Source organism: Triturus cristatus, chromosome 2_1 (genome assembly GCF_964204655.1).
Source record: "Triturus cristatus chromosome 2_1, aTriCri1.1, whole genome shotgun sequence".
Taxonomy (NCBI): Eukaryota; Metazoa; Chordata; class Amphibia; order Caudata; family Salamandridae; genus Triturus; species Triturus cristatus.
Window position 1 is genome coordinate 826,783,399 of NC_140581.1, and position 14,634 is coordinate 826,798,032.

At 47.0% G+C, this 14,634-nt stretch overlaps 1 protein-coding gene across 3 annotated transcripts in view; it reads right to left on the reverse strand.

Moving 5' to 3' along the window:
- Positions 1-733: 733 nt before the first annotated feature.
- ERCC6L2 (ERCC excision repair 6 like 2) overlaps positions 734-14,634 on the reverse strand; it is a 1,253,563-nt gene continuing 1,239,662 nt past the window's right edge. For all 3 annotated transcript variants that reach the window (XM_085632896.1, XM_085632894.1, XM_085632895.1), the window contains one exon: positions 734-2,517. In XM_085632896.1, coding sequence (XP_085489022.1) covers positions 1,563-2,517 — 955 coding nt within the window. In that variant the 3' untranslated portion in view covers positions 734-1,562. The remainder of the gene's footprint in view (positions 2,518-14,634) is intronic.

Below are 14,634 nucleotides of genomic sequence, written 5' to 3' on the forward strand. Positions count from 1 at the left end.
TCAAGTTTCCGGGGTGCCACAACATTAAGGTAGATATGGCCGCAGCCTCATATTCACTAGCCCTTTGAGGGCCAGCAGATATATTGGTAGTTCTTTTACTGCTCTGGTGGGGCATTTTCTTTATTTAAAAGTGCTTTTGTCAACAATGTAATGCCAAAAATGTATTTTGTGGCAGACCACCAGGTCACAGCAGCCCACTCTACATTGTTTCAGTGAAAAACTCCCAAGACTGTGTTTTATTTCTGTGAAGCAAAGAAGCAAGGTCCCCCATGATATCACAGTTGGCACCCAGATCATGAGTTCACTGGTGATTTTGACTGCCTGACATGAATGCATGGCAGACCTAGGCAGGAAGAATCCGCCTTGGAAGCCCTGTCCTAAGGAGGACGGCCTTTGACACACCTTTTAGGATTGCCCAGTGGCAGATGGGCTGCCAATGAGTGGTACCTGAAGATGGAGTCATATGAGGTAAAAGAGCGTGGGGAAAACTGTGAATGCACTCGATGTGGAAGAATTTACCAGTTAACGGTGGAAATCTCGAATCCAGCACACTCTAATATTAATATGATTTTGGAAAACACTGGTGATTAAAGATACATAATGGCTGGATAACTGTTCGCACTTTTTGAAAAGTGCCTGAAGAACAGTTTGTTTTTACGATATTAAAAAGTATTGCCATCCCTACCCTGCATATCTAAAAATGTTTCTACAAAAAGGAAATGCAGATGCGGTGTGTGGATTCAAGTTGTTTTTTCATTTATAAAAACAAAGCTAAAACAAGCAGATGCATGTTTTCGTAATACAAAACAATATTTCCAACCGTGGAAACCACGAGTCCGACATTATCCAATATTAAGTACAATTATCAAAAGTAAACAGTTGATGCATCTATTGTACAGTAGAGGTAGAAATATGGAACCTTTCCAGCATCAATAAATGATTTTGTAATCTGAAACAAAATACTTAATGAAAGAACTTAGTTTTGCTTTGATTATAGTGACAATTGAGTAAAACAATTTAAATCAGGGGCATTTTAAAAAGGCTAAAACAAACAAAAAGAAAACTAAAATTCTAATGTTTCTAACCGTGTCCATTATTTAAAATGCATTATTGGAACCAAACACAGGATTATTTCCAAATGAAATTAAGAAAACCATTCCCATACAAGAACAAACACTGTAAATAGCATACATCCTTAAATATCTCAGATGCAGCCTTGTAGCTGGAGGGTTTGCAAAGCTTACTGAATCATTGGAAATAAAAGTGAAATGCACACACTGTGCTAAATTGGGCTCCGTGATTAGCTAAACTCTCGTATTTGCTTCGTTCTTTAGGAAATCTAGGCATTTTCTCACATCTGTTCATACCAATCAAAGAAGACTTTCCCATTCACAAATTAAAATTAGAATGGAAGAAAATCTGACTATAGTTATCAGTTACTCGAGTCATCTCGAACAATTTTAAGATAATCCTTGGCAGGTAATCCATATGTAACCATTCTGTATCTGTGCTTGCTAGGTCTTCCAAACAAACGTACATGATTCTATGACTTCTAAATTATATTAAATGCCAGCTAGACCTTGATCTTCATCATCCCTGGGGTCATATTTTTTCCATAAGAAGTTCTTGTTCTTTTTCCAAAGAGAAGTATCCCACTCTTCTTTCTTTTTTGGCACAGTAGGACTTGCTCGTTCACAAACTTCCTCTACTACAGAGAGATCAGTGAGCTTGCTAAGACTCTCATCATTTTGTTCATTGAGTATGTCCCAGAAATCCTTTGGTTTGGTTTTAGCTTTAACTGCTGATGGCTTTGAGTGCAGCAGCCTTAACGAGTTGGTGTGGCTGCTTCTAGGACTTCTGAAGAGATCATCAAGAATGGCAGTGTCTCCAATTAAGTGTGCAATTACATTTTTCTCAGCAACTTGGACACCAGCGTTTTTTCCATCAATTTTCTGCAATGATTGTCTTCTTGGAGAATCCATTTCTAATGTGTTTTCTCTGATCCTTCTCGAAGACGTGTCTTGCACTAACACGGGTTCGCAAATGGGGAGGGGTGATGCCATAAGCTCTTCTGATGTGTGCTCAATTTTCTGTCTGCTATTGTTTCTGGTTCTCCTATTGGTCAATTGTCCTTCTTCAGCACTTGTGTTATTTGTGTCTGAAGCATAAGACAGCTTAACTGTTTTTCTTTTTCGGTGCTTTCTGCTGTAGGAATTTTCAGTCCCACTAGAGGAGAGTTCTACAGATTGGTCAAGAGTTCTCAATAAGGACTTTCCCTCATCAAATTTTGAACTTTTCATTATTGATTTTTGTGCCTGTTCCTCTGCTGTCCCAAAATCAATGGGAAGCTCGGCTGGAAATTGAACAGAAAAAATGTCTTTAAGCTCAGCCCACTGAGATGTATAAAAATCTCTCAGCATTTGCTGTCGATCCTCAGACCTGGCTCCCACAATCTGCTCTGCAAATTCTTCAGTAGAGTTCATATGAAAGTGCGACACCATCTCTTCAAACTGCTTCCTGCAAGTACAAGGATTTTGATACTATTACAAACAGAAGACTTATGGAAACATATGACTTCTAACTTTGCACCTTTCTCGCATGAAGCTACTAAAGGAACTTCCATTTTTTTTAAATGTATTACAACTGTGAGACAAAAAGTCATGATTTAAGTTTATAGAGGCTAGTCAATTTACAATAAGAACATGTTGCAAGAAAGACTATTGACCGGAGCACAAGTTACTACTTGTGTAACGATATATCTGTAAGAGACATTAGTTAGTGATAGATTCCTTACCTTAGAATATCCCCAGGCGTCAGACTGGATCCGGAAAGTTTTGCTAGCAGTACCCCTGCACATCAGTAGGTGGCGTCGTGCGGCTCCGCCTCCGTCGCTGGTGCCGTAAGCGCTGAGATGACGTCACGGACACTACTTAGGCGCCACCCATGCACGCTGACGTCAGTTCTGTACATGACTTTCCGTGCCAGGAACGCAGAGCCATGCAAGAAACTGACCACTGGTGCCAAGAAACTAGGGCCCTGAAAGGGATGATCTTAACCCTAGAAATCAGTTCGCAGAACAGGGAGGATGGGTGGGGCGGTAAGGAATCTATCACTAACTAATGTCTCTAGTAACTTGTGCATCTGAAAGAGACACGTTAGTGATATAGATTCCTTACCTTAGAATAGATACCCCAGCAGTACCATCCCCGGTGGAGGATCTGCGAATAGATTACACCAGAAAGTAACGGAGAACAGAACGGCCAAAGAAGCCGTCTCTCTGGACCCGACTGTCAAGGCAGTAATGCTTGGTAAATGTGTGCAGCGAGGCCCACGTAGCTACCTGACAAATATCCTGCAAGGGAACGCCGCGTCCCAAGGCAGTAGTGGCTGTCGTTGCCCTGGTAGAATGGGCACGCAGGAGGCTCCTTCTTAGCCAACGAGTAACATGCTTTGATGCACAGAACGACCCACCGAGAGATGGTTTGCTTGTGCACGGCCCGACCTTTTTTGGCGCCCACGTAGCCAACAGAGAGCTGGTCATCCACCCGGAACTGCTGTGTGCGCTTCAGATAGAACGAGAGCGCACGTTTCGGGTCCAAACGTGGAGCCTCTCTTCCTCTTTTGAAGGATGTGGAGGCGGAAAGAAGGTGGGCAAAATTATGGTCTACCCGATGTGGAAGGGCGTGACAACCTTTGGCAAAAAAGAAGGACGGGTCCTTAAAACCACCTTGTCCGGATGAACAGAAAGGAAAGGAGTTTTAGAAGAAAGAGCCTGGAGCCTGGACCGCAACTCCACTCTCGACGAAAAACGTCGCCTAGCGAGTGCCGCCTTGGAAATTCCAACGCGCAGAACTGATGACATTGCGCGTTTTCTTCGGTGGTGAATAGATCTAACCAATGCTCTCCCCACTGCAGAAAGAGACCTTGCGCCACGTCCGAGTGCAGACGCCATTCGTGATCCATCAAGCACTGGCGGCTGAGTTTGTCCGCCCTGGCGTTCAGAGAACCTGCCAGGTGTTGAACCACCAAGGTAATGCCTTGATGTTCCAGCCATGTCCAGAGGCGCAGAGCCACCTGACATAGGGTCCAGGACCCCACCCCGCCCTGTTTGTTGCAATACCACATGGCGGTGGTGTTGTCCATGAACACCTGCACCACACTTCCCCAGACAGAGGGAGGGAATGCCTTCAGAGCAAGTCGGATCGCCCGAAGCTCCAAAAGGTTGATATGGAGCCAGGACTCCGCCGGAGACCAGAGTCTTCTGATCTCCGCCTCTCCCAAGTGGCCTACCCATCCCAGGAGGGACGCATCAGTCACCACTGTGTGCTCCGGTTGGGGAAGGGAGAGGGATCTGCCACTGACACAGTCACGATTCGTGAGCCACCACTACAATTGTCGTGCAGTGCCCTCCGAGATCTGGACATGATCGGAGAGGTCGCCCTGATGCTGCACCCACTGGAACTTCAGGTCCCACTGTAGAGCCCGCATATCCCATCTGGCATGTTGCACTAGCAGGATGCAGGAGGCCATCAGGCCCAGGAGCCGGGGGGTCATCCTGACTGAAACCCGGGATAGAGGCTGAAAGATCGGAATCATAGCCTGAATATCCTGGACTCGCTGCTCGGGAGGATAAACCCGAAACAGCGTCGAATCCAGAACCGCTCCGATGAAGGGGAGCTTCTGAGAGGGACTCAGGTGCGACTTTGGCACCTTGATAGAGAACCCCAGCAAATGCAGGAGGTCGGCCGTAGTCTGAAGGTGGTTGACGACTGCCTGGGGCGAGCCCGCCTTCAACAACCAGTCGTTAAGGTAAGGGAAGACTGACACCCCTGACCTGCGCAGATGACCCGCGACCATCGCCATCTCTTTCGTGAACACCCGATGGGCGATGGTAGGGCCGAAGGGGAGCACGGCAAACTGAAAATGCTCCTGGCATTCCGTGAACCGCAGGTAATGCCGGTGGGCCGGCAGGACGGGTATGTGAAAATATGCGTCCTGCAAGTCCAACGCTACCATCCAGTCTCCAGGGTCGAGGGCAGCCAAGACCTGAGCCAGAGTCAGCATTTTGAACTTCTCCTTCCGAGAGAAGCGGTTGACGTTCCGGAGGTCCAAGATGGGACGCAGACCCCCTTTGTCCTTCTTGGAGACCAGAAAGTAGTGGGATTAACAACCACTTTGGAGACCAGAAAGTAGTGGGATTAACAACCACTCCCTACTTCTGGCCCAGGAACGGACTCTATGGCCCCCTTGGCCAAGAGGGATGCAACTTCCTGCTGGAGAGTCGCCAAGTGTTCCCCCGATATGAGGTGGTACCGAGGTGGCATGGCGGGAGGGGTGGACTGAAAGGGAAGGGAGTAACCCTTGCGGATGATCTGCAACACCCACTTGTCCGATGTGACAGCGTGCCAGTGGGGGAGGTGAAGGCGAATCCTGCCACCCACTGGCGTGGGGTACTCCACAAAGCTCGGATTAGGAAGGTTTGGAGGTAGAAGCGGCGGAGGTGGACTGCCCCCCACGCTGATTCCCAGTGCCGCCCCTGCAAAAGCCGCGTCCGCGGCTGCACTGAGGCTGGTTCTGTACAGGCTTGCTAAAGGAACGGGCCTGGGCGCTCCTGCCTTGGCCACGAAAGGAACGAAAACCAGGCGTGGCTGGGCTCTTTGTGGAAACACCCAAGGACTTGGCCGTGGCCCGCGAGTCCTTAAAGCGCTCCAGTGCACTGTCGGCCTTATCACCAATCAGGCGAGTGCCATAAAAGGGCATGTCCATGAGTGAGCTCTGGACGTCAGGCGAGAACCCAGTGGATCGCAACCAGGCGTGGGGATGCAGCGCCACAGTCGTAGAAATCACCCTGCCCAACGAGTCAGCGGTGTCCAAACCACACCGAATGGCGAACTTAGCCACATCCTTACGCTCAGCAACCGCTTGGGAAAGCACAGCATGGACCTCCTCAGGACACTGAGGTAACACCTGAGCAACCATATCCCACACCGCGTGGGAATAGCAGCCCAACAAGCAGGCGGTGTTCACCAACCGCAGCCCCAAGCTGGCTGACGAGAACAACCGCTTACCAAACTGTTCCAGGTTCTTAGAGTCCTTATCTGGCGGAGCCGTGGGAAAGGCACTCTGTGACGTCGAGGCTTGGATGACCAGACTCTCAGGCGTGGGATGAGTGGTCAGATAAGCGGGGTCACCAGGAGCCGGATGGTGACGTCTTGCGACATTGTAATCCACAGGGGCCCCCGTGGCCGGCCGCGACGAAGTGCCCAACAGGATGTCTGTGAGGGTGTCGTTGAAGGGCAAGAGGGTCCTCGGACCCCTCTCAGTCATCCTCCACCTCCGTTGCATGAGGAACCGGCCGCGGCGGTAGAGCCAGAGCCGGAGCCGGAGCCGGAGAAGGGACAAACGGCGTCGGAAATGCCGCCATGAATGGGGCCGGCCAGGGTCGGGCAGTAGCCATTTCCCAATGCGGATCCCAGGCAGGAACAAAATGGTCCTGGAACCGGGGCACGGGCGGAACAAACGGCACCCACTGCGGCGGATGCGGAGCCGGCAGCGCCAGACCTCGTGGTGCCGGAGCCAACGGCGTAAGATCCTGTGGCGCCGAAGCTGGTTTCGCCGACGGCCCAACAGGATCGGGACACGGGACTGCGGGGCCAAAGGCGCGCCGGCGGGAGCCCGAGTCCGAAAAAGGCGGTCCATGGTGGCAAGAAATTCTTGCACCTCTTCGGGAGTCGCCGACGTACCCGGGTAAGGCGGGTAGGCCGCGGAACTCCCAGGCTCCATAGGAGCCACAGGGGCGGAGCCCCTGTCCCCCTCGTCTGCATCTGAGGACCGACGGGGGGATGTCGGAGAGCGAACACGCTTCTTCGACTTCTTTTTATGTCGTCGCTTACCGGAATCCGAGGGCGAAGACTTGGAGCCCGAGGAGCGGTGACTGCGGACCAGCGAGCGTTCCCGGGAATGGTCCCTAGACCTGGAAGGGCATTGGGACGAGTGCCGGACCTCTAGCAGTTTCCGGCGCCGCTCCCTCAAGGCCTTTGGGCCATGGCCCGACAGTCCCGGCAGGACCGGGAGTCATGGTCGGTCTTCAGGCAGTAGAGGCAAACATCGTGGGGGGTCTGCCACCGACATATTGCGACGGCAGGCCCCACAAGACTTAAATCCAGGCATCCCTACGTGCACCAGGAGAAAAAAGGGGAGACAAAAGTCTCAAAAGAATAGTCAAAACGTGCTCAATCCGGATCTGCGCTTGCTGGCACGGAAAAAGAAAGAACTGACGTCAGCGCGCATGGGTGGCACCTAAGTAGTCTCCGTGACGTCATCTCGGCACTTACGACACCGGTGACGGACGTGGAGCCGCACAACGTCACCTACTGACGCGCAGGGGTACTGCTAACCAAACTTTCCGGAACCAGTCTGACGCCTGGGGATATTCTATGGTAAGGAATCTATCACTAACGTGTCTCTTTCAGATATATTTAACTAATTTATGATGTTCTGGAGTATTTCAACATGAAATCAATAATCATTTGTACTACTCCACGAAGAAAATTGTTACCACATGCTACATCACAAATACTTTGCTCCCTCCAAAGAACAAGGAATGTTACAACAGATTAACAAGAAGGCAGAAAATAACTTTAACTTTAACTCTGCAATTTCTGGGTCCTGGTAAATGTAGAATACAGGATAGAGCACAAAGCTCCATGACCGCTGCTTTGTACCATAAATTTGACCCCAGTTTGTGTGGCAAGCATTATGTGAAAGAGACCCCCATGCCACCCCCTTACTTTGTTTAATCTCTTCATATTCTTCTAGCAAGAGGACTCGGCACCACCCCTCTCCTCTTTAAAACATTTGACCCAGGAAGTTAAAGATTATCGTATGGGAGTATGGTAAGAAGCAGGTAAGTGGAAGATGAAGTAGAGTGTGGTTTGGTGCTCATACAAAAACATGCATTGGAGTGGGTTCTACTGGCTTTAACAATGTCTGTAGGAAGCTCAGACTAGTGAATGTCTGAGCACCATTGGCAGGCAGGGGTGTGACTGGTGTGTCCACATGATCTAAGGAGAATAGTATAAGAGACAGATCAAACTGATGTGTGGTGAATCGACCTGAGTGAATGTCAGGGACTTACTGGAGCACAGGTAGATCATTGTAGGGCCTTTACAGCTTCTTGTGCTGCAACCTGGACAAAGAGTTCCTCATGCATACTAAAGAGTTGGAGAGCTCGCAGAGTGAGGCAGATTAACCAAATGCAAGGAAACAGGCAGAATACCATTAATGATGAAACAATATCCACATGTGCCTGAGTGGGCTGAACATCCGCCGGTTGAGCTGTTTGTTGAGTCACTTCTTATCAACAGTTTTCAACATGAAGGCCTTTTCCCCTTTGAGAAGCCACATCATCCGCCAGCCCCTCCATCAAGACCTGAGTCTGAACCTAAAGCTACTTAATAACAGAGAAATTGATCTACAGATGAGAAAACAATCTGGATCTCTAAAATTGGGAAATTCTGACAATCTCATGTCCCTGGATTTCATGCAAGCTGTACAGAACCAAAGATGCTTGTATGATGCCTGTAAGAGGGAACAGAGAAATAATGACATTCGATGCATGATATTGTTCCCTGCCAAAGTATAAGTCTCAGCGAGGGGCTGATCCAGGCACTTCACTTGACTTGAACAGACAACATTTGTGAGTAGTTTGATTGATTAAAAAATGATAGGGGCCCAGGAGAGCCTAACTCAAGAGAAAGATTTGATCAACTAGAGGAACTGGCAGGTGAAAGGGGTTTTGAGTCTAGTGAGACCACTCGACACGACAACAGAACTAACAGAATGTGCTCAGAACCCAGCGATATACGCCAAAAAGAAAACCCTATGAATAAGAATCGGTTTTACTTGTAATATTTCATTTTTGTATATCATTTATGTTAAAATATTCATAGAGCGCTCTATTATCTATTCAGTTCTCCTGGTGCTATAGAATAAGGGAATAAAACTGTATGGATATTGGGCACTGTGAGGCCTATTGCATGTACAGACAAGTCTTTATGGTCTTCCAAAAGAGCAAAAGGTCACAGATCTTAAGCAGTATCACAGGGAATATAGTCAATAATTTAGCAGGTGAGACCAAAAAAGACTTGCCTCCTAACTGCACCCGATTAAGCCTATGACCTACCATCAGGAATGCATCAATGGATTGAAAACTGTGCCTAAGAGCATAACGGGTATATATTTTCCTGAGGTAGAGGGGTTCCTTAGTATAGAATGCTCTTAGCACATGGCACTGGGATTTGAGATTAATCCTTTTAGACACTAGAAGCCAGTGTAGAAAGTTAAGTTAGGTTGAGCAGAGGTATAGAGTGGTAAACCAAGGGCGAACTTGGTAGTCACATTTCGAATGAATTGTAGCCTTGTCAGAAAACTTGTAGAGAGACCCAGGAAAAGAGCATTACAGTATTCCAGGGACTCAAAATTGTCATGTGGACTACCACATGGTGCAGAAAATTTGCAAGAAGTAGACACATTTTCCTCAATGCCTGAAGCAAAAAGAAACAGGGGCAGGACAGATGGATTACCTGTTTCTCAGGGGGACAAGTCAGTCTCCAAATAGAATTCAAGATTCCTCACTGTTCCTGTCGGATATGTAGGGATGGACCAAGACAAGGGCCATAAATCAGGAGGGAAGGGTTGCTAGGTTGATTGTTACTTATCTACAGTACCTCAATTGTACTAGAATTACATTTCAAGGTGTTATGCTTCAACCAGATGGTAACTGCCGACATGCACTAATGGCAAATCTCCAAGGAGGCAAACTACGCCCGATTCATGGCTATGATCAGTTGTATATCATCTACATAGATCATACTGCGGAACGATAGATAGGCCAAATCAGGAGTCATCGCTCAGAGAGCTTAAAAGGCCTATCACACCAACTAATGTTTGCCCCAGCTGGAAGCTACTGGAAAAATGGGATCAGGACAGGGGGCAAGAACTAAAACAAACATCCCTCATGTTTATAACATCTAAAGCAAACACAAGGAACTCTATGGCAGAAGGATCAAGCAACCAAGCGGAAGCACAGTTCGAAAAAGCAATCAGCTCCATATTCCCAACTGAACCAATGGCCACAGCAAATCGGCAGCCGCCGGCAACACAAATAGCAAGAACTAGACAGCAAGAAACAGAGGTCTTGACTTTTGATCCTCTATATACCTCAAAGGGCCATCAGAATTCGCTATATCGAGGAAACATTCTAAAACTAACCAAGTCCATTCCAACTCTTGTCGGCATAAGCTCAAAGGATCTACTTACTCTCCGTAGAGTTCATACATACTGCTAATCCCCAAAGCCCAGAGGCAACAAAGACAACGTGGACCACAAGCAAAATCGCAGACACAATCTTAGCTGAATTGGGGATATTTCTAAATTTGGGCATCGACATTGTCCCTTTCCAAAAACCAGCCTATCCATTTCCATTATTGAGCAACGCAAGTCCAATAACAAAAAAACATCTAGTACATTCAAACTGCGTGCTTAGAGGCGCACGGGGAAGATCGCAACAACGGAGTACCAGCAGCCAGAGGGACCTACCAGAACTATCGTCGAGGGTAGTCACCTACTCAAATCAAGGTCTCACCAGGGAAGCAATATCCCGCACTATAATTATACGCACAGAGGAGGATTGACGCAACTCACAAGACAAAGCCTACAGTACCGCAAAAGAACCTCCCCTCAGACTATGCTCGTGAAATATTACCGGCTTAGCAACAAAAATAGAGGATCCTGATTTCTTAAATTATGTTGCAACCTTCGACATAATCTTGTTGCAAGAAACTTGTCTTACGGACCCACAGCATATTGAGGGTTACACATGTTTTGCCACACCAGCAATAAGGACCGGCAGATTTGGCCACTGCTCTGGCGGGCTGACCACCTGTTTCTACGACAAGCATAGCCTCAGCAACTCTCAGGGATTCAATGTCAAATGCAACACTAACAATCACAATTAGTATTGTCGTTGACGAAGAAGTAACAGAGGTGTGCATAATTAACTTGTATGTCCATCCTAAACGCAAAGCGAAAGACTCGACTAAACCTACTAACCAACTGGTAAAGTATGCCACAGAGATGGAAAACCCGACGTTTATCTTGACAGGGGACCTAAACCATTATCTCATTGGCTCAGCAGAAGGGGAGGAGGTATCGGCTCTAACTGGAATCTACAATATTCCCACACAATGTGTCCCACTGCACGGAAGGAAGAAATGCTGCAACAGCCGCTTCCTCGATTACCTAGAACATCTAAATCTTCGAGCACTAAACTCAAGATTTCCGGAAGACTCTCCTCCAGTCGAATCTTTTTATTCTGCAACGACAAGTTCCATACTGGATTACACCTTTGCAAGCCTCGCACTGTTCCCACACATCCTTGGGTTCAGAATGGGGGATAAGGGCGATAGTGACCATCGCCCTCAGGAAATTCAACTAACAGCTACCGCACCCAGATCAATTAGGCCAGACGTGACCTTGGGGCCTATTTACACCTCAAATGTAAAAAAGATCAAATGTACGACAAATAACTTAAACTCGCAGGCCGAAGCTGCAATTCAATTTTTCAATTCGCAACCTTCCAGCACAGATGATCAAATTGCCTACTGGGGACTTTTTACTGCCATACTACTAGAAAAACTTGCAGATACCTTCCCTACAAAAGACAATATTCGGAAAGAATGTGTAAAAAACAAAATAAGGAAAGATCAGAGTGCACAGCTCAAGTCACTCAAGAAATCAATAAACTCGACTGCGTAAGCTGCAAAGATCCCCAGGGAACACTAGCGCACGAGCATCCCTGAATGAGCAAAGGGCAATGCTAAAAAGACTGAAATGGAACATCAAGAGAGACCGCGAGAACGAAACCTGGGCAAAACTCCTACACGACACAAATTGTAACAACAGTGCCTGCTTCTGGAAAACTGTGAACGGGATCATGCGCCCACAACATAAGGGCATAGGGTCTCATATTCCGGAAGCAAACTCGATAAAATACCTTACCAGCCACTTCAATAACCAAACAGGAAATGTAGGGGCCGAAACGGCCAACAGCTGGATCACAGAGGGTCAAGCTCGAGCAAGCATAATTAAGATAAGGGAGCAGGAGTACCCAGCCACAGGAAACAAACCATCAGGCGCAGCGAGCCGCCCGCTGTCACTCTCAATTAAAAAGCAGATCGCCAAGGGGAGGAAAGAAGGAGCCCCGGGACCGAATGGCATTTCACCTGCCCTGTTCAAAGCGAAGAGTGAAGACTGGGCGGATATCCTGCAACCTCTCTTTCTGGAAATCAGGCTGCTACACAGAATGCCAGAATCTTGGAGGGGCTCGACAATAGTCCCAATTTATAAAAAAGGAGACAAGGCCGAGCCCAAAAACTATCGTTTAGTAGCTCTGATCGAAAATGAAGCGAAATATTTTGCGGGCACCATATTAGAGGAGCTTACAATCTGGGCTGAGACGAATCAGATAATACCGCTGAATCAGACCGGCTTCCGCAAAATGGCTAGCACATCTACAAACATCCTTGCAATCTCTCTAATAATCGACGCAGCAAAAACCTCTAAATTACCACTACACCTGTGTTATATTGACTTTAGTGTTGCCTCTGATAATGTAGAGAGAGGCAGACTGTGGTGGAAACTGGTGCGATGGGGCATACCACAGACTATTCTAAACATGCTGCTGCTTTTACACATGGACACCTGCGTGCAGGTGAAACTAGGCGGCAGCACCCACCTCTCCTCAAAAGTCCCCACCACAAAAGGACTGAAACAGGGTTGTGTGCTTTCACCAATCCTGTTCAACCTATTCATGGCTGACCTTCCTAAGGTGCTCGATGCTTGTAACTCCCATTCTCCAAGGGTAGGAGGAAAACCCTTAACCAATCTCATGTACACAGACGACGTAGTTCTGCTTAGTCACACTCACGTCGGTCTTCAACACCTACTGACGGAAATGCAGAACTACGCAACAGAAAACAACTTAAAAATAATTCTGAGCAAGAACCGGAATATGTCAATAAATAATAAAAAGAACTTACAGAGGAACTGGCTTCTAGGCGGCATCAAAATTAACCCAGCTTGTCTGTACAAGTATCTAGGAGTCATATTCGACAAGGAAGGGTCGTTTGGGAGCCAGAAAGAGGAAATAAGAAGGAAAGGTCTGCTGACCGCCCTGACGATGAAAAACCTTGCAAACCAATTGATGGGACCTACTCTGACCCCGCTCCTGAAGGTAGTCCAGGCTAAACTTCTCCCCTCGATAACTTATGGCAGCGAGGCAATGCAGGCAAGAGACGCTAAGGAGCTGGATAACACGCAGGTCAAAGCTTACAGAACTATGTTCGGTCTTCCGCCCTACACATCACCTGCTCAAATAAGGTTGGAGTTTGGCCTTCAACAACAAGTCTTAGCCAGGTATGGCGCTAACATCATCTGCTGGCATAAGATAAGAAGTGCCACTACAAACACGCTAAACTATCTGCTGTGGTACAACATACAGCACAGGGAGTTCTCTCAGGCAAGAAGCTACCTTCGGTTAGTCTTGGAAACTACCAAACTTTCTGGACTTTGGGATGCACAACTCGGCTATCTTAACTTTAAAAAACTAGTCTGGAAAAACATAAAACAAATCTCCTTAGTGGAGGACAAGGCGAGCTTTACAAACAGATCTCATGCCTGGATGACCCTTGACTCCTACAAATTACTCGCCCCACAACCATACTTTAACCAGGGCTATCCCAAGGCCATAAAAATGAACTTCCTAAGGTACAGACTAGGGATCCTTCCATGCACCCAGCATCTACCACCATGGCTGAGGACAAAAGGACAAGATACTTGCAGGCTGTGTAACACCAATAATGGCGACATTCTACATTTAATTTGCCTCTGAAACAGATAGGCATCCGCACTAGGAGGCAAGCCGTGCTGGCCTGCTTAAACCCAGTAAACATCCAACTAAACTGCAGATTAGTAAAATTCCTGATGTTGGCCGAACAAAAAATGCCAAAAATACAAAAAAATGGTCCACAAAGCCTTTCGCCGTAAGCTTTCCAGCAGACGGGAAAAGGTCTTAGCGGAACGACTTTAAGGATGCTCGCCAGTAGCAGAGGGATAAATCTTGCAACAAGTCGAGATAACTTGAACGATGTGACAAATGGGCAAGCACAGCTGGAGTAAAGAAAATCTGAGACAGCACATCACAGCATCCAGTGAGCAAATGACTTTCCTTAACAAGCATAATTTAAATGTGATTTTAAACTGCAATGAATTTTCTACCTTTGGCTTTTAACTGGTTTTAACAAAGATGTTCTGTAGCAACTGTAAGAACTAAAAAGGCAGTTAAGGAGGAGGAAAGTATATTGAATGTTTATTTAAAAATAATTTTATTCTTTTAAGTGTAATATTGCAATGGTTTTAGTTAACTATGCAAAATTAAAAAATAAAATAAAAAATAAATAATATATTCATACAGTGGAAGCCACATCATATCACAAGTTTGCCTAATAGACGGATTAAAAGACTGAAAAAGGTGGGACTAAGTGGCGACCCCTGAGGCACACCCTGGTTCAGTGT